At 56.3% G+C, this 16,431-nt stretch overlaps 2 protein-coding genes across 3 annotated transcripts; one reads left to right on the top strand and one right to left on the bottom strand.

The window, feature by feature from the left end:
• Positions 1–213: 213 nt before the first annotated feature.
• TMEM91 (transmembrane protein 91) lies at positions 214–5,312 on the top strand. 2 transcript variants are annotated; one of them, XM_077850640.1, is made up of 4 exons: positions 214–399; positions 1,840–2,078; positions 4,359–4,508; positions 5,011–5,312. In XM_077850640.1, exons 2-4 carry the CDS (start codon positions 1,869–1,871, stop codon positions 5,167–5,169), a joined length of 519 nt encoding a protein of 172 aa, XP_077706766.1. In that variant the 5' UTR covers positions 214–399; positions 1,840–1,868; the 3' UTR covers positions 5,170–5,312. The 2 variants fall into 2 exon arrangements, with proteins under 2 accessions (XP_077706766.1, XP_077706761.1); XM_077850635.1 differs by lacking the exon at positions 214–399 and adding an exon at positions 723–897.
• A 1,605-nt stretch (positions 5,313–6,917) lies between these two features.
• EXOSC5 (exosome component 5) lies at positions 6,918–16,410 on the bottom strand. The gene is made up of 6 exons (XM_077850628.1): positions 16,175–16,410; positions 11,034–11,147; positions 10,400–10,521; positions 8,983–9,123; positions 7,755–7,844; positions 6,918–7,108 (listed from the first exon to the last, which is right to left on the bottom strand). The coding sequence occupies exons 1-6, from the start codon at positions 16,320–16,322 to the stop codon at positions 7,016–7,018; spliced, it is 708 nt and encodes a 235-aa protein (XP_077706754.1). The 5' UTR covers positions 16,323–16,410; the 3' UTR covers positions 6,918–7,015.
• Positions 16,411–16,431: the final 21 nt, after the last annotated feature.

Below are 16,431 nucleotides of genomic sequence, written 5' to 3'. Positions count from 1 at the left end.
GTCCAAACACTGATTCCTGACCATGCCTTCTACCACCTGATCACCAGGTGGGCACCTGGGCCTCCTTTCCCTGGAAACTCCCACCCCCCCTTCTGCCCCGCTGCCCCCTCCCGTTCCCTTGGGCCAGCGAGGAACACAGCCCTTGCTGTAATCTGCCCACCCCGGCGCCGGTTGTTCACCTCGGCCAAGTGAACCCACACCCCTGGACCTCAGCCTCTTTATCTGTAACCCGGGGACGGCGATGCAGCTGCCGGGAAGCAGCAGCGCGATGATGACTGTGAAGCCTCTACCGCACGGGCCAGGGGTCCGGGCTTAGTCTGCACCCAGGGAACCGGGCCCCCCGCGTACCCCAGGACGGTAAACGACTGCGCCTCCTGGGCCGTCCTGGGCGGTAAGCGTGTACGTGTCCATGCACAGCGCTAAGAGCACCGCGCACCGTTAGCCGCCGTGGCTCGTATCATTACTGGCGGGGCGCAGGCGGGCCGGGCCGGGAAGGCCCTGGAGGAGCGGGGCGCCCCCTCCTCCGCCCCGCAGCGCGTGGGCCTGGGCTGGGGCGGGGGCGCGCTCAGGGCCCGCCGCCTCCGAGCCCCCCGCGGGCTCCCGCGCCCCTGGGCCGGCAGGGGTTGCGCGCTGGGCGCTGACGTCGGCCTTCAAGGCCCCCTCCCGGGCCGCGGCGGAGGGCGGAGCCGCAGCCCGCCGCCCCGCCCCCATCCCCGCCCCCGCGCGCTGCGGGCCTGGGGCGCCGAGCCGGGAGCCCGCGGAACGCGCAGACCCCGCGCCCCCAGGCCCGGCTCCCGGGGTGCGCGGGGCTCCCGGAGTTCCGTCGCCTGCGGGCCGCAGGGTCCGGGCGGCTGTCGGTGCGGGGGCCCGGGAGGTCCCGACGTACGGCCGCGGGCGGTGAGTGAGGGGCGCCGGGGGGGCGGCACGGTGCTGGGGATGGGAGGCAAACCCTCGGTGAGGAAGTGCGCCCAAGCCGGGTTTGGAATGAGGCGGGAGGCTTGGGGGCCCCGCGGGGGACCGTGGGGTAGCAGTATTCCTGGTGGTTGAGTGTGTACGAGTGTGGCGGGTTGGGGCTGTTATGGGGGGAATCGTGCAAAGGCGGATTCTGGTCAAACAGGAAGTGTGGGGGAGCTGGTGGGTGTGCGGGCAATCGTGTAGCGCCACGGATGTGGGTGGAGTAGGAGAGGGATGCGTGGACCGGGTGTTTGGGGCAGGTGTGCAAGGGAAGTGAGTGATGGGAACAAGGGAGGGTGTCTGGGGTGCATGTGTGGGAAGCCTGAGCTTATGTATGCAAATAGGGGGTCTGATGCTGGGGGAGCTAGGAGTGTGCAAGGGGTCATTTGGATTGAGTGTGTAAGGAGGTTGGGGGCTCCAGAGGGGTATTTAATGGGAGCTGATGTTGTTCAGGGTAAGTATGCAGGGACCCCTTTGGGAGATGGGTGCCTGAAGGTGGGGGTTGGGTTTGCCTGGATGAGTCTGTGTCGCCAGGTACTGGTGTATTCAGTGTGCAGACCTATAGGCACACGGGACGTGTAGTTCGTGGGGCAAGTAAGTGTGCAAGGCACGGTTTGGAATAGGTGCGCAACAGGTATGTCTTTTTGCCTGGAAGACAGAATCCCACACTAGACTGCCGAGCCCGCCCCCCCACCGCCCCATTCTCTTCACAACTTGGCCCAACCTCTTTAATCCCGTGGGCCTCAGTTTTCCTCTCTGTAAAACGAGCCTGAGGGTCAGTGAACTAACTAGTCTCTGCCAGGAATCTCTCCAGAGTCAGGGGTCAGAAGAAACATGATGAGATTTTTACAACTTTCTTTTTTTTTTTCTTTCCTCTACCTTCAGGAAACCTCTCCGGGAGCCTTTCCCTAGCCATGGACAACCCCAGTCTTCGAGAGCTCCAACAGCCTCTGCTGGCGGGTGTGGGCTGTGGGCCCCCCCTCCAGAAACCTGGTGAACCCCAGCTGGGGCCTCCCTTTCGGGAGACGGCTTTTGCAGAGTCCCTGAGGGGCTGGCAGTTCTTGCCCCCACCTGTTCCTTCTGTGAGCGCTGGTCTTGGGGAGCTAGGGCCCCCTGACCTTGAGGTAGGAGCACCAGGCCTTATGGGAGCGGGCGGGGCTGGACTGGGGCTGGGGGTATCTACCTCCTGCCTGGAGTCTCAATTCTTCGATGCCCAGTTGTTTTTCCAGGTCTATGCCTCCCCTGGTTTCTTTACCTTTTTCTAGATTTGTCACTCATCTTTCTTTCCTCACCTTGGCTATCTTCCCTCTGATTTCTGGCTCCCCTGTTCTCTGTCTTTCCCTCTCTCTCTGGTCCTGATCTCTTTTTTTCAGATTAACGTGTTAATTTGTATCATTTCTTTTTCCTTGTATATAGTGTGAAGCTTGTCTTCTATTTATTTCTTTCTTTAAAAGAATTTATTTTATTTTTTAAGATTTTATTTATTTATTCAGAGAGAGAGAGAGGCAGAGACACAGGCAGAGAGAGAATCAGAGAGAGAAGCAGGCTCCATGCAGGGAGCCCGACGCAGGACTCGATCCCGGGTCTCCAGGATCACAACCCGGGCTGCAGGCGGCTCTAAACCGCTGCGCCACTGGGGCTGCCCAATATTTTATTTTTAAGTGATCTCTCTACCCAGCTTGGGGCTCGAACTCATGACCCTGGGATCAAGAGTCACACGCTCTACTGACTGAGCCGGCCAGACTCCCCACTTGTCTTTTATTTCTTACACTTGGTTTTCCAAGTTACTATTCCTGTAGAAGAAATCACCCCAAAACTCAGTTGCTTAAAACAGCAACAATCATTATGGCTCATGGTTTCCACGGGTCAGGAGTCTGGGAGGGCCTGGGTTGGGTGGTTCTGGCTCGGTGTCTTTCATGAGGTTGCGGTCAGCCACTGGCTAGAGCTGAACCAGTCCAGGGCTGAAGCAGCTGGGAGCTGAGTGGGTGTCTCTCTCTTAATGTGTAGTCTTGGGGCTTCTGCATGAGGCTCCCCTTGTGGGTTGGTTTGGGCCTCCTCACAACATGGCAGCTTCAGCACAGTCCGCATCCTTCTGGGCCTCCCGCCTCCAGCACCAGTGCTTCGGCGAGGCAGAAACTGCCTCACCTTTCCTGACTTATGCTTGGAAATCATGTGGCATGACTTCTACCACATTCTACCAATTATGAGTGAGTCACAGCCTGCCCGGTCTCAAGGAGAGGGGACAAAGACCTCAGCCCTTGGTGGGAAGAGTATCACTCACACTATAAGAAGAGCATGTGGGATGGGAGACGGTGGTGGTCATTTTTGGAAACGCGGTCTGCGTCGTGGTGGCAGTTAGCGTCACTTTGACATTGTATGTGTCTGATGATTCCATTCTTTGAAGATGTTGGGGGCCTTATTATTTCTGCTCTTTAGGGTTTGTTGTGTGCCTGGTTATCTTTGGACTGTATGCTGGTCATCATGTTTGAAAAGCTATTTTCAGGAAAGATTATTTTGAGGCCTAGACGGAAGGTACACACCTTTCTGCAGAGAGGGTTTGGTTTGCTTCTGTCAGCTGCCTGGGGGCACTACCAGTTAGAGATCGCTTTGAATCTAGTTCACGGGTTGACTGAAAGGTGTTTTTTTTTTTTTTTTCTTCTGGGATTGACACTCGGCTGCAGGGCAAAAGAGGCTTTCTCCGTTCATTTGACCTCTCTGCTAACTTTGTTTTTCTTTTCAGTTTTGGCCTTAATCTTGGGAGCTATTTAATACAAGATTAAAACAAAAAGCAATACCATTTTTTTTTAAAGATTTTATTTATTCATGAGAGACACAGAGAGAAAGGCAGAGACATAGGCAGAGGGAGAAGCAGGCTCCCCACAGGAAGCCCGACATGGGTCCTGATCCCAGGACTCCAGGATCACACCCTGGGCTGAAGGTAGATGCTTAACCACTGAGCCACCCAGGCATCCCAAAGCTATACCATTTTTTTTTTTAATCTAGAATTTATCGTTTTCAGCTGGCAGGTTTGTCCTAGTAACGTAGGCCACCAGAGCTCTCTTGATCTCCAACTTTTTGCCTGTTCTTGTCCCGATTAGTGTCTGCCTCCAGTTTGGGGGCTTTTAATTCTTCAATTGCAGTATCCGTGAGGGGACCTGTGAAGTCTTTGGAATTGCACATAAAACTTTGGGTGTGGGTGGGGTTCTTTGGAGACAGGGTACAGAGCTTCCCCTCAAAGGGATCCAGGGTGTAGAAAGTTAAGAGCCAGTTTCCTGGAACACTTTCCTCTCTTGGGTGTTTCCGGGGAGGCCCTGGTATTGGTCTTTGGGGGCTATGGGGAGCAGAGCAGGGGGGCAGGGAAGGTGGGTGGTGGTGCCCACGCAGGCCCTTTATCCTACGCATAGGATGCATCATCCAGCGACAGTGATTCGGACTGCGATGGGGGCAGCCTTCTCTCCCCGCTCCTACCCCACGACCACCTCGGCTTGGCTGTCTTCTCCATGCTCTGCTGTTTCTGGCCTGTGGGCATCGCTGCCTTCTGCCTGGCCCAGAAGGTCAGTCGTGGGTGGGGCTGGGAGCGGGCTGGATATAAGGGGAAAGTGCCTTCCGAACAAAACAGAGGTGCAGTGCGTGGGTGGGGTGGGCAAAGTGGGGAGAAGGACGTGTACAGAAACGTGGAAGGGTAAACCGAGCGTTTCACAGTGAAAGCCCCGAGTGGTGGTTAGGAACCTGAGCCCAAGTCCCAGGGGCGGCACACTAAGATTTTGGGGGCGAGCCACTTAACCTCCCTGTGCCTCTTTTTCGTCGTCTGTGAAACGGGAATAATCCCCACCTCTGGGTCATCGTGGGGCTCAAATGAGTTAGAGCAGGGGCACAGGGTAATAGGTGGGTACTTTTATTAGCCACCTGGGCTCCCCTGTCCCCAGCTGTCTGACCCGCAGGGGCCGCCCCCAGTCTTTGGAATCTATGAATGCGTCCGCGGGTGCGGGGGGCGCTGCGGGCGCCGGGGGGACGGGACGGGGGCTGCCTGAGTCACCGCTGCCCACGCCTCCACAGACCAACAAGGCTTGGGCCAAGGGGGACGTCCAGGGCGCAGGGGCCGCCTCCCGCCGCGCCTTCCTGCTGGGGGTCCTCGCCGTCGGGCTGGGCGTGTGCACCTATGCGGCCGCCCTGGTGACCCTGGCCGCCTACCTGGCCTCCCGAGAGCCGCCCTAGCTGCCCCTGCGCCCCCGCTGCGAATCAGGGCCCGGGAGCCGGGGCGTCGGCGGGCGACGTGGAGCAGCCCCGGGGAGGCGGCCGCAAGCCCCCCCTTCCCGGCCGCGGCGTGAGATTAAACTCCAGACGCTCTCGCAGCCAAAGCTGTGTGTGTGTTGTACTGGGGGTGGGGGGAGACCGGGGAGGGGCCGTCCCCGGGGTGCTCCCCGAGGCCTCAGAGGGGAAGAGGGCTCCCCAGCTTGCAGACTGCTCTCCCCAGTGTAGCCCTGGAGTAAATAAGCGCTGGGCCCAAGGGCTTACTCCTCACCTCGGCCCAAGAGACAGCTCTTTGAGCCCCCCATACCCCCCCTTCTCTGCCCCTGGGAGCTTTGGGGAAGGCCGAATGGGCTCCCCACTGAGCTCCTTCCGCAGCAAGAGGCAGAAACTCCACTCAACAGCAACAAACGGGAAGGAGCCGGAGGCAGAACTGGACTCTGGGGCTGGTGTGAAACGGTCTGATCCCTCCATCTCTTGGGCCTCCTTCTGTGCTGCCTTGGGGTGGGGGGATGGCCCCAGGAGCTTAGGCACCCCTGTGGGAATCACAGGGCCAGGCCAGGAGCAGACCTGAGCGCCCACTGAGCCGGCCGGGTGGGTGACCGAGTAATGGCAGGACAGGCGGTTTGGTTTTCTCACTGTTTAATGCCATTCCGGTGGATCTTCCTAGAAGAAAACGCTCTCCCACTTGGCGTTCTCCTGAGTCTCACGGAGCACAATTTCAAGCTGAAGACTTTGATGCTTTTTCCTTCTTGGTTACTGGGGACGAAAATGACACAGGCTCCAAGGGGGCAATTGTGGGAACTGTGTGAACTAGTTCAAGCATGTGAAGCACGCAGCAGAGGGCCCGCCAGACATATAATTTTCACTGTAAACCCCCAATGTCAGTGCCCCATGGAATCTGGTGACCATGTGGCCCAGCTGTGGGACAGTCCCTCCTCATGGGATGCTCTTGCCTTCTTGGCTCCCGCCCACTAGATACGGGGGCGGGGACCACAGCAGACCAATGTTGACTAGCCCCCTATATTTTCACACACCTTAGGGGGTGCTACACCCATGAGAGACCATGGGCCTCGGCCACCTCTGGTTACAGATGGGGAGCTGTGGTCCTGGGTGTCCTGGTATCTCTCGGGCTGGTCTGAACACTGAAAGGCTCTGGGGCTGGCCTCTGAGCAGAACCCCTGCTCCATCACCAACTAGCTGGTACCTCCAGCAGCTGACTGACCTGAGCTTTTTTCACGTTAAGACAGGATGCCAAGACCCACAAGGCCCTGCCGCTGTGACCATTCCCCCCCTGACCCAGCTCTTCCCTCTCAGGTCCCCACCTGCTCTGCTCCAGCCACTAGAGCCACACTGGAGCCTCACCACCTTCCATAGGCCTCCTCCGGGGCTTCCCTTGGATGCCTCCATCCCCTGGGCATCCCTTTTAAAAATTCACCCTCCTCAAACCCCTCTTCCCTGCTTTATTCATAGCATTTACCACCACCTGATAAACACTGATATTCTTTGCCCATCACCCCACTGCTTCCTGAACCTGGGGGGGTCATCATTCACCCCCGAGTCTAGCACCTGGCAGGGCCTGCACATAGCAGGTACCCCAGTATTAGATTGGTGGTTGGGTTGGGGAAGGAAGGGCTTTCCCAGGTCGGAAATGCTTTCTTGGGGGCCGGGGTCCTGTGCCCCAGGCCCACGAGCTCATCCGGGCACACAGGGACTGAGAGGCGAGGTTAGCTGCTGGTTTATTTTCCACGGAGGTAGTGGGTGGTGGCGGTGGCTGTGGCCACAGCGGAGGGGCGCCCTGCCCCAGCTTGTCTCAGCTCTTGGAGTAACGCCTCTGCAACGATTCCCGGTAGAAGCGGAAGACGTGTTGTGAGGCGGCCTGGGCGGCGGCCAGGCACTGCTGGAGCTGGAGGCAGAGAGAGCTGCTGGTGCCGGGGCCTCCCTGCTCCCACCCAGCTGACCCCACAGCTTACCCTGACCTCAGCTGGTTCCCTGAGCCCCCAGACCTCCTGCCTCCCCTGCAGTGGCCTTTCTTTCTTCCCCATTTCGTGGGATCTTTCTTAGAGGGGACACAGAGAGAGGTGAGGGCTTCAGGGGTCCGATTCCGGCAGCTCCAGGAGCATGGATGGTGGGACCAGGCATCCTGACCGCTGGACGAAGCCTCAACGTGGCACAGCCCCAACCGGAGATCTAGAACTTTTGAGCCACAGGCCCTATGGTGCCAAATCACCCTGAGAGTTGCAGAATCTGGGACCCCAGATCCCGACCACCACACATTCCTAGGTTCACAGGAAGCCCAGGTTGGAGGCGCTCTTGGAGACCAGAGTGCTGGAATTCTGGGGGGCAAGCTGAGCTGGAAGGGGAGGGCTTTCAGGTGCCTCCCCTCCTTTGCTCTCCAGACTAGGGCTTCCCTTTAAAATTCCCACAAGGGTTTCTGTGCCTGCATCCAAAAGGGATGTAAAAAGGCGCTCTCCTTCAGCCTCCCGGTGTCCCGACAAGACCTCACGTCAGGAGGGAGGGATCTGGCCTCCACCCCATCTCCACACTGGTACCTCAGCAGCAGAGTAGAGCCCCTTGGTGGTGGACATTAGCAGCTTCCGTTCCACGCTGTCCAGTGCAAAGGTCAGGACGGCCCGGGCCTCCTAGAGACGAGGGGTAGGAATGCCTGGACTCTCCCCTCAGGCACAAGCTCAGCTGGTCCCCAAGAGGGGACCTGCCCTTCCCACAGCCCACACTCCCAAGTGTGTCAAGTGGAGGTGTGTACAGTTTCCCTGGACAACGCTCTTGGCCTTTCCTTCTTCAGAAGCCCCATGCCCTCATTCCACCCACATGGTTCCAACAGGGGCAGCCGCACGGCCAGTCATCAGCTGGTACCTCTAAGCCCCCTGCTCCCCTTCCCTGCTTTGTACCACCCAGGCTGGAGGCTGGCAAACTATTTCCCAGACTCCTTTGCCTGTTAGGGGCCACCAGTAATCTGGAGGAGCGGCTGAAGGAGGGAGGACCGCATCCTGTCCTTGCTCTGACAGGAGCAGGGGCTATGGCTGTGGCAGTTCCCACAGGGCCACAGAGGCCGGAGTGGGCTCTGGACTTCGGCTGCCAGGGCGAAGCCAGGACGCCTTGTGTGCACCCAGAACCCACTGTGACTGTGTCTCCTGAGAGCACGGAGTGGGAGCACCCTACTGGCTTCTGGTCTCTGGGTATCGCCCTTCTTCCTGGTTGCTCCTTCGACTCTTCCAACATTATCATAACCGGTTCCCTCAGTGGATTCCTGTCTGAAATACCTCAGGTGGGTTCTGCTTTCCCGCCAGGATGCACCCATCACGGTACCAGGTGAGGATCTCGGAGGAACCCCCAGGGCACTGTGACCTTGAGCTGGTGAGGAAAGTCTAGAGTTCTGGAGGCTGGTCATAGCCTTGGGCCAGGGGCTGGCTAGAGAACGGAACCAAATGGAACCAACATGCAGAAGACAGCAGACACTGAGAAGCAAAACAAGGGCATCCTCAGGGTGTTTGAGGCCCTGGCTCCAGCTGGACCTCTGTTCTGAGGCCCTCTGTCCCGAAGGTCAATATGTTCCCTTTTATTTTTATTTTTTTATTTTTTATTTTTTTTAATATGTTCCCTTTTAACTGAAGTGGGTCCGAGCTGGGGTGCTAGCACTCGCCCTGATGAATGAACCCGAACTTGCCAAATGAGACTGACGTGACAAGTGTTCCGGGAAGTGAGGCCCAGGGGAGGAGTGTCTGCTCAAGGCCGTTCACCAGCCATGGCCTTCAAACTTACCTTCTCTTGCTTGGCTGTGGGATCCAGCACGAGGGTGCCATCAGAGTTCAGAGCACAGGTGACCCCACAGAAGAGGGCCCGCATGGGCACACCTGCGTCCACCAATGCCATGCAGGCGGCGTTCAGGCAGCAGGCCAGGAGCTGGGTGCCACAGGGAGGGGTTAAGAAGCGTTCCCACTATAGTGGTGGCCACAGAGTAGGTCTATCCCTCCATTCACCCCGCCGCTGCCAGTGGGCCCACTTCACTAACTGATCACAGGAAGGCAGCGTACGGCACGGTGGCTCGAAGTGGTTCTGGGGTCAAGTGTCCTCGGGTTCCTGACCCACCTTTGCCACCTCTTGGCGGTGTGAGCTTGAGCAAGTGACTTATTCTCTCTGAGTCTCAATCAGGGGTCATAAGGATACTCAACAGATTTGTACCGGGTGGGGGGGTAGGGGAAGAGAGAAACCTTCCACGATCGCATAGGGAGGGAGTGGCAGGGCCAGGCCTGGAGCCTGGGGATCTGGAGGCTGCCACCACCAGCTGACAGCCTGACAAGGTGACAGAAGGAGGAGCAGTCATCTTTAGGGGTGAGGTGTGGCTGTGGCATGCGCAGGAGAGCCGAGGCTGGAGCCTAACAGCCAGCCCTGCCTCAGTTTCCTCTAGTCTCTGTGCCCAGCCCCGTCACGGTGGCCACGAGTCGAGCTTTAGGTTTAGGGTCAGTCGGTCCCATCTCTGCCACTGTCCCTGTTACCTCCCCTCTGGCCTTCAGTTTCCTGCTCTGGGAAATGGGGCCTGCTCAAAGCTGGGCCACGCAGCTGCAAGCCCCTCTAGAAATGCCCATTTCTGGCCCTCAGTCCCAACCTCTCACTGAACCACAGGGATCTACAGTCGAGCTGCTGACCCAACTCCTCTGCCCGCTCAGGACTCCCCGCTCAAGGTCAGAGAAGGTCAATGGCACAGGTTTTGTAGGCAGTCAGGCCTGGGCTTGAGTTCTGCCCCTGCCGCCTTCCAGCTGTGTGACCCTGGGTAAGGGACTTCCCCTCTCGGGGCCTGTTTCCTCACCTCAAACATGGGAACATAGGAACTCCCATCTGCCCGGGGCCTCGGGCTCTGGGAGCACATGGCTTGGGCTCAAATCCTGGCTCTGCATTATTAGACAGAAGCTGACCTTCCTGTGCCTTAGTTTCCCCATTTGGGCCATGGGGGATTATAGCGGCACCGAACTGTCGTGCCGTGAGGATGAAGTGAGTTAACATGTATAAGGCACTCAGACCAGTGCCCGACGCGTGGTGAGCACTCAAGTGGGTTTGCTATTCTTCAACAAGAGGGTGCCTGTCAAGTGTTCGGAGGCCTCCTGGCTAACAGAGCAAGGGAGGCCACCACGGAGATTCTGGAGGACTTCCTGGAGGAGGCGGCCTGGGGGGGGAAGGATACAGAGCCAGCATCACTGACGACCTGCAGCACCACAGTGATGGAGGTGCGGGGGTGCAGCGTTCCCAATACCACTGCTTCACACGTGTTCCTGATCAGTCGCTCCCGGCTCTTCTCCGCGACGCCTGGGGAAAATCAGGGGTGGGGCGGGGCGGGGTGGGGTTGTCAGCCTCTTCCCTTCCTTCCATCTGGCTCACCTTCCTCCACACGCCCCACCCAAGCCCTCTGGAGAGGGCCTGCCATCTCCACCAGGGCTGGTGCAGGACCCTGCACGGATGACAGAGGACCCCCAGTGGGAAGGAGGCAGGGCCTGACCGGACCCACCCCGCCCCATCCCTGCCCCCTCCAGCATCCAGCAAGGGAGCCTCTTGGGGGAGGAAAACCCTGAGTTCCTCTGTCCCCTGCCGCTGCCCACTTCTCAGCTGGCTGCTGAACCCAGCCTCAGCGTAAGGGGGAGAGTAAATGGGTGGAAAAACAGGTTAGTGGAAAGAAGGGGAGATGGAGCCAGGAAAGAGGAGTAGGGAGGACAGACTAGGAGGTGGGGGACAGACAGGAGGCCAAGAGCCGGGGAAAGGCGCAAAGAGCTGAGGGTGGGGACGGCGGAGGGGAAGACGGTGGAGCTCCTGCCGCCCATTACCAGGCAGCCCGATCTTCGGCCTCAGGATCACCTCCAGGGTGGCCTTGTTGAAGATCTCTTTGCTGACTTTCACCTCGGCTGGCCCGTACACGCCCGCCAGGACTGACGTGTCCCCTGGGGAGAGAGCAGGGCAGGTCTCATGCACACCTTGCCTTCCTGGGGCTGCAGGGGTCAGGGTGGGGGCACCAGGGCAGTGAGCTGGCGGCTGGCCTTCCCTGCGCCAGCCCCGGGTCTGGCCCACCTTTTGCTGGTAGTGGTTCTTTGAGCACTGGCTTCACTCACGTCTCTGCCTACGCTTCTTCATCTGGGACATGGGGATGATGGCAGCACCTAACCTTGTAGCGTCGTGAGGATTAAACGAGGTCATCCACGTCAAACACTGCAGCTATGGCCCAGCGCACCACTGACTTTATCTATTCTTAACTTCAACGGGAAGTTCTTCCCGAGGGCTAACCTTCCTCCTCCTTACTGCAGTTGGTCTCAACTCCTCACAAAGCTTCCTCCAACCTAGCTCTCTTCCCTCGGGCTCACGTCCCCAAACTCTGCAGTCATCGGGACCCCCGAGAGTGAGAAATACCCAGGAGTGGTCCTGAGTGGGCACGAATGGGGTCCGCGGAGGTAAGACCTGAGAAGCAAAAGCCTGGCTTCAGGGAGTGCCTGGTGGCTCAGTCGGTTGAGCATCTGCCTTTGGCTCAGGTCATGATCCTGGGATCGAGCCCCAAGTGGGCTGATCTTCTCCTTCTCCTACTCCCCCTGCTTGTGCAAGCATGCACGCTCTCTCTTGCTGTCAAATAAATCTTCAAAAAATCCAAAACCAAACAAAGAAAGCCCCCCAAACCCCTGACTTCTGGTCCTGCCTGCTTCTTGCTAGCTCTGTAACCTTGGCTGATTGTACTCACTTCTCTTGGCCTCAGTTTTACCATCTGCAAAATGAAGAGACTGAACTACACCAGTGGCTGTTGAAGCTTTTCTTGCCATAACTCTCAATTAAAAAAATGTATTTTCTGGCACCACCCCAAGTTCATGCAAATCTCCATGTGTGGACACGCAACAAAGGCCTCATAAAACGCCTCTTACCATCACTGCTCTGACACTCTAATGCTTTCTACTCTACTCTACTCTAGTTCATTTAATTTTATTTACTTTTTATTTATTTATTATTTATTAAAGATTTTATTTATTTATTCATGAGACACACAGGGGCGGGGGTGGGGGGAGCAGAGACACAGGCAGAGGGAGAAGCAGGCTCCATGAAGGGAGCCCGATGTGGGACTCGATCCCAGGACTCCAGGGTCACACCCTGAGCTGAAAGCAGATGCTCAACTGCTGAGCCACCCAGGCGTCCCAACTTATTTACTTTTTTGATTTTATTTTTACATGGGGCTCAAACTCACAGCCCTGGGATCGAGAGTCGGACGCTCCTTGGACAGAGTCCGTCAAGCGCCCCTACTCTATTCCAGTTAAAAAGTACTGCCAACCGCAGCAGTGGTCCTGAACCCTGGCTGCACGCTCAGAATCACCGGGGCACTTGAAAAGACGTCCAGCCCCCTCCCCCAGAGATCCTAATTCAGCTGCCGGGTGGGGCATGGGCACTGGGAGCATAAGAGTTCCCACGGGTCATTCTGACGTGCAGCTGGGCCCACAGTCTGCAGTGGGAAAAACAGCGCTTGAGCACAGCTTCGAAACACTGCAAACAGAATCTCTGCAGCGGTTACAGATGGAGAGGGGCCAGCCTTAGCAGGTGTGCGGTGGATTCTGGGACCCTGCCTTTTTAACAACCCCATCAGAGATTTGGAGGCCAAAGGCGGGTGGGACGTACTTTCCAGGGTCTGCCAGGGGTCCCAGAGTTTGGGAGTTTTAGAACGTGGAAGGCGTTAACCCTCCTCAGTGTTTCTGAAGTCTAAGAAACTCCAGGCATATGATTTTAGCAGAAGAGCAAAGTCTCCAGGAGGGCCTGGGAAGGTCCCCAGGGTCAGGGCATGTTTCCTGGGTTGGGGAGAAGGAGCTGCACCAGAGCTGAGGGATTCTCTTGGCTCCAGGAGAATCTGCCCTCAGAGGGGAACTTAACCACACAGGACGAGATCCACACGTTGCTCTTCATTCTTTTCTGGATGAGCTGCCTGTGGCCCCCATGAACCTAGGAGATCCTCCCTCTCATCTTCTCAGGGACATGGCCCCAGCAATTTTCGGGAGCAATTCAAGGAATTCTATATTCTTTGGATCCACATCCATCTTCAACTCCTGCCCCATTTATCTGATCCTCTTCCAGCAAAGCTCTCAAAGACAAGTCTGACTTGCTGTCTTCTTCTCCTCCCTGACCCCACCACTCCACCGAACAGCTCTTGACAGCATCACAGATGACATAGGTCCGGACTGTCCACCGACAGGTCTGGAGGACGGATGCAGCTGGTGGGCCCTTACATCTCAAACACTTCTCTGAGCCCCTCTGAGGTCAGTGTCCTCTCTGGGTTTTCCTCCCACCTTATTGGCTGCTTTTCTCTGGTCTTTTCCTAGCTCCTCACAGGTTAGACAACCCTGGATTTAGTCTGTGACCTCTTCTCTTTCCACCTACACTTGTTCTCTTTATTTCATCCAATCAATAGTGTGAAACACCATCTATAGCCAGAGAATTCCAAATTATATATTTAGGTTGAGTCTCTCTCTTTTTAAGATTTTATTTACTTATTTGACACAGAGAGAGAGAGAGAGAGCGCACAAGGGGGGAGCAGCAGGCAGAGGGAGAGGGAGAAGCAGGCTCCCCACTGAGCAGGGAGCCTGATGCTGGGTGGGATCCTAGACCCTGAGATCATGACCTGAGCTGAAGGCAGATGCTTAACTGACTGAGCCACCCAGGCGCCCCTGGGTCTCTCCTCCCAAATGCAGACTTCTATATCCTATTGCCCTGTCCATATAGTCACTGTGATGTCCACCAGGCACTGCAAACTTAATGTTCCAAATTGAACTCCTTATCTCCCAGTACAGCTGATTTGGAAAAAAAATCTTGGTGTTATCCCTCTCCTTCTCACACTCCAACACTGAACCATCTGCAAGTTTTGTGTTTTACTTTCAACATACATACACCCAGAATCTCACCACCTCCACTGCTTCCACTCTGGTCTGAGCCACCGCATCTCCCCTTCTTTCTCATATCTATACAGTCAACACTGCAGCAGAGAGATTCTGTTAAAATATATCCAGATCATGTCAACCCTCTGAGCAAAACTTGGAAGCAGTGGTCCCCAGCTCATTCATTATGCATCACATGACAAGCAATCCTCCTTAGCTCTCCCCAGCCTCCTCACTGCTCTGGCCACACAGTCTACAGACTATTCCTCAAACACACCAGACAAATCCTTGCCTCAGAGCCTCTGCCCCTGCAGTTCTTCATCCTAGGTATGCTTTTCCTCCTGCTTATCTTCAAGGTTTGCTCCCTTACCTTTAGGTCTTTATTCAAATGTTACCATCTCATCAAGGCCTTTCCTGACTATCCGGTTAAGATCGCAACCCTCTCTGGCACACCCTATTTCCTTTCCCTACTATAATTTTTCTCCATAGCATCTTCCGACATATTTTTTTTTAAAGATTTTATTTATTTATTCATGAGAGACACAGAGAGAGAGAGAGAGAGACAGAGACACAGGCAGAGGGAGAAGCAGGCTCCATGCAGGGAGCCCGATGAGGGACCTGATCCTTGGTCTTGAGGATCACGCCCTGGGCTGAAGGCGGTGCTAAATCGCTGAGCCACTCAGGCTGCCCTCCTACATATTTTTTTTTTAAAGATTTATTTATTTATTTATTTTATTTATTCATGATAGACAGAGAGAGAGAGAGAGAGAGGCAGAGACACAGGCAGAGGGAGAAGCAGGCTCCATGTGAGAGCCTGACGCGGGACTCGATCCCGGGACTCCAAGATTGCGCCCTGGGCCAAAGGCAGGCGCCAAACCACCGAACCACCCAGGGATCCCCTTCCTACATATTTTACTTATCTTTTGTCTGTCTCCTCGACTAGAACATAAACTGTTAAGTCAGGGATTTAAAAAAAATTTTTTTTTAAGATTTATTTATTTATTCATGAAAGACAGAGAGAGAGAGAGAGAGAGAGGCAGACAGAGAAGCAGGCTCCATGCAGGGAGCCGGAGGCAGGAGCCAAACCGTGGAGCCACCCAGGCATCCCTTTAAAATGTATTTTATTGGGATCCCTGGGTGGCGCAGTGGTTTGGCACCTGCCTTTGGCCCAGGGCACGATCCTGGAGACCCGGGATCGAATCCCAGTCTGGCTCCCAGTGCATGGAGCCTGCTTCTCCCTCTGCCTGTGTCTCTGCCTCTCTCTCTCTCTCTCTGTGTGACTATCATAAATAAGTAAAAATTAATATAAAATAAAATAAAATGTATTTTATCCACGTATTCCCAGGACCCAGGACAGCGCTTAATGCGAATACACGTGTTCAATGAAGGAATGAATGAAAACAGGTTTTGTACCTGGGTAGAAGGTAATGCCCCTAGTGAGGAGGCTGAAGCATTTATGGGGGTGATTCTTAGGCTATCTTCAGAGGAATATTCACCCGGGGCAGGGAGCTGAGATGCATTTGGTCACGGGAAGGAGATATTTTACCCAATAGGGAAAGCCTGCCCCAAACCTAGGGATATTTACACGTATGGAGAGATGTGTATTGCTGTCAAAGGGATATATACCGCACAATCACTCTCAAATACTCTGAAGAGTATTTACCTGGACAAAAAGACATGCCGCAGTCCAGAGAGTAATGAAGCCGGTAGTGTTGATTTGCGGGTCTATTTACGCGCATGGGCAGGTTTGCCGCAGCCTGGCGTGCATGGACCCGGGGTGTCCGCGGGGGAGGCGGGAGACGAATTTAATCAAGGGAGATATTTACTCTGCTGAGCGCCTCTCTCCTCGGAGTATTTACCACGGTGGCGATACCGTCTCCCTTCTAGCCGGGAGCGCAGGATACGTTACTGCGGCATATCCGGGAGTATCCTCCCGGGCAAGAACTGCACCACCCGTGCAGGAGGGACACTTACCAGCTAGTGGCACTCCTCTGCACGGTAACCTGTAACCTTCCGAAACAAATACAACGTGGCGAACGTGGCACAGGCAGTATTTGCCTAGGGTAAGTCCTTACCTTGCAGGAAAGAGGCAGAGCCATCCGGCCGGGACAGCAGGTTCTGCTCACAAGCAAAGTGCCGGAGGCTGCAGCCCGGGCCCCGAGGGCCGGACTCTGTTCCAGACTCCGCGCAGGTCTTGGCGTCCGCCGGCAGCGCCCCCTCCATCGCCCCAGACCCCACGTGCCGCTGCAGGACCTCGCTTCCGCACGGGAGCGCGCGCGGGCGTCCAGCCTGCGTGCCCAGTGCGCACGCGCAGGTCCGGGGCGCCAGGACC

Source organism: Canis aureus, chromosome 1 (genome assembly GCF_053574225.1).
Source record: "Canis aureus isolate CA01 chromosome 1, VMU_Caureus_v.1.0, whole genome shotgun sequence".
Taxonomy (NCBI): Eukaryota; Metazoa; Chordata; class Mammalia; order Carnivora; family Canidae; genus Canis; species Canis aureus.
Note: the sequence above shows the minus strand (reverse complement) of the source record. Positions and strands in the feature narration are given on the sequence as shown.

Bases quoted from the DNA above. Each gene is read 5' to 3' on its own strand.
- TMEM91 (XM_077850640.1), top strand. From the start codon at position 1,869: ATGGACAACCCCAGTCTTCGAGAGCTCCAACAGCCTCTGCTGGCGGGT. The intron at 2,079-4,358 runs GTAGGAGCACCA...TCCTACGCATAG, and splicing joins TAGGGCCCCCTGACCTTGAG to GATGCATCATCCAGCGACAG. The intron at 4,509-5,010 runs GTCAGTCGTGGG...ACGCCTCCACAG, and splicing joins CCTTCTGCCTGGCCCAGAAG to ACCAACAAGGCTTGGGCCAA.
- EXOSC5 (XM_077850628.1), bottom strand. From the start codon at position 16,322: ATGGAGGGGGCGCTGCCGGCGGACGCCAAGACCTGCGCGGAGTCTGGA. The intron at 11,148-16,174 runs GTAAGGACTTAC...CTCTCTCCCCAG, and splicing joins CTCTGCCTCTTTCCTGCAAG to GGGACACGTCAGTCCTGGCG. The intron at 7,109-7,754 runs GTACCAGTGTGG...CTCTGCCTCCAG, and splicing joins GGCTCTACTCTGCTGCTGAG to CTCCAGCAGTGCCTGGCCGC.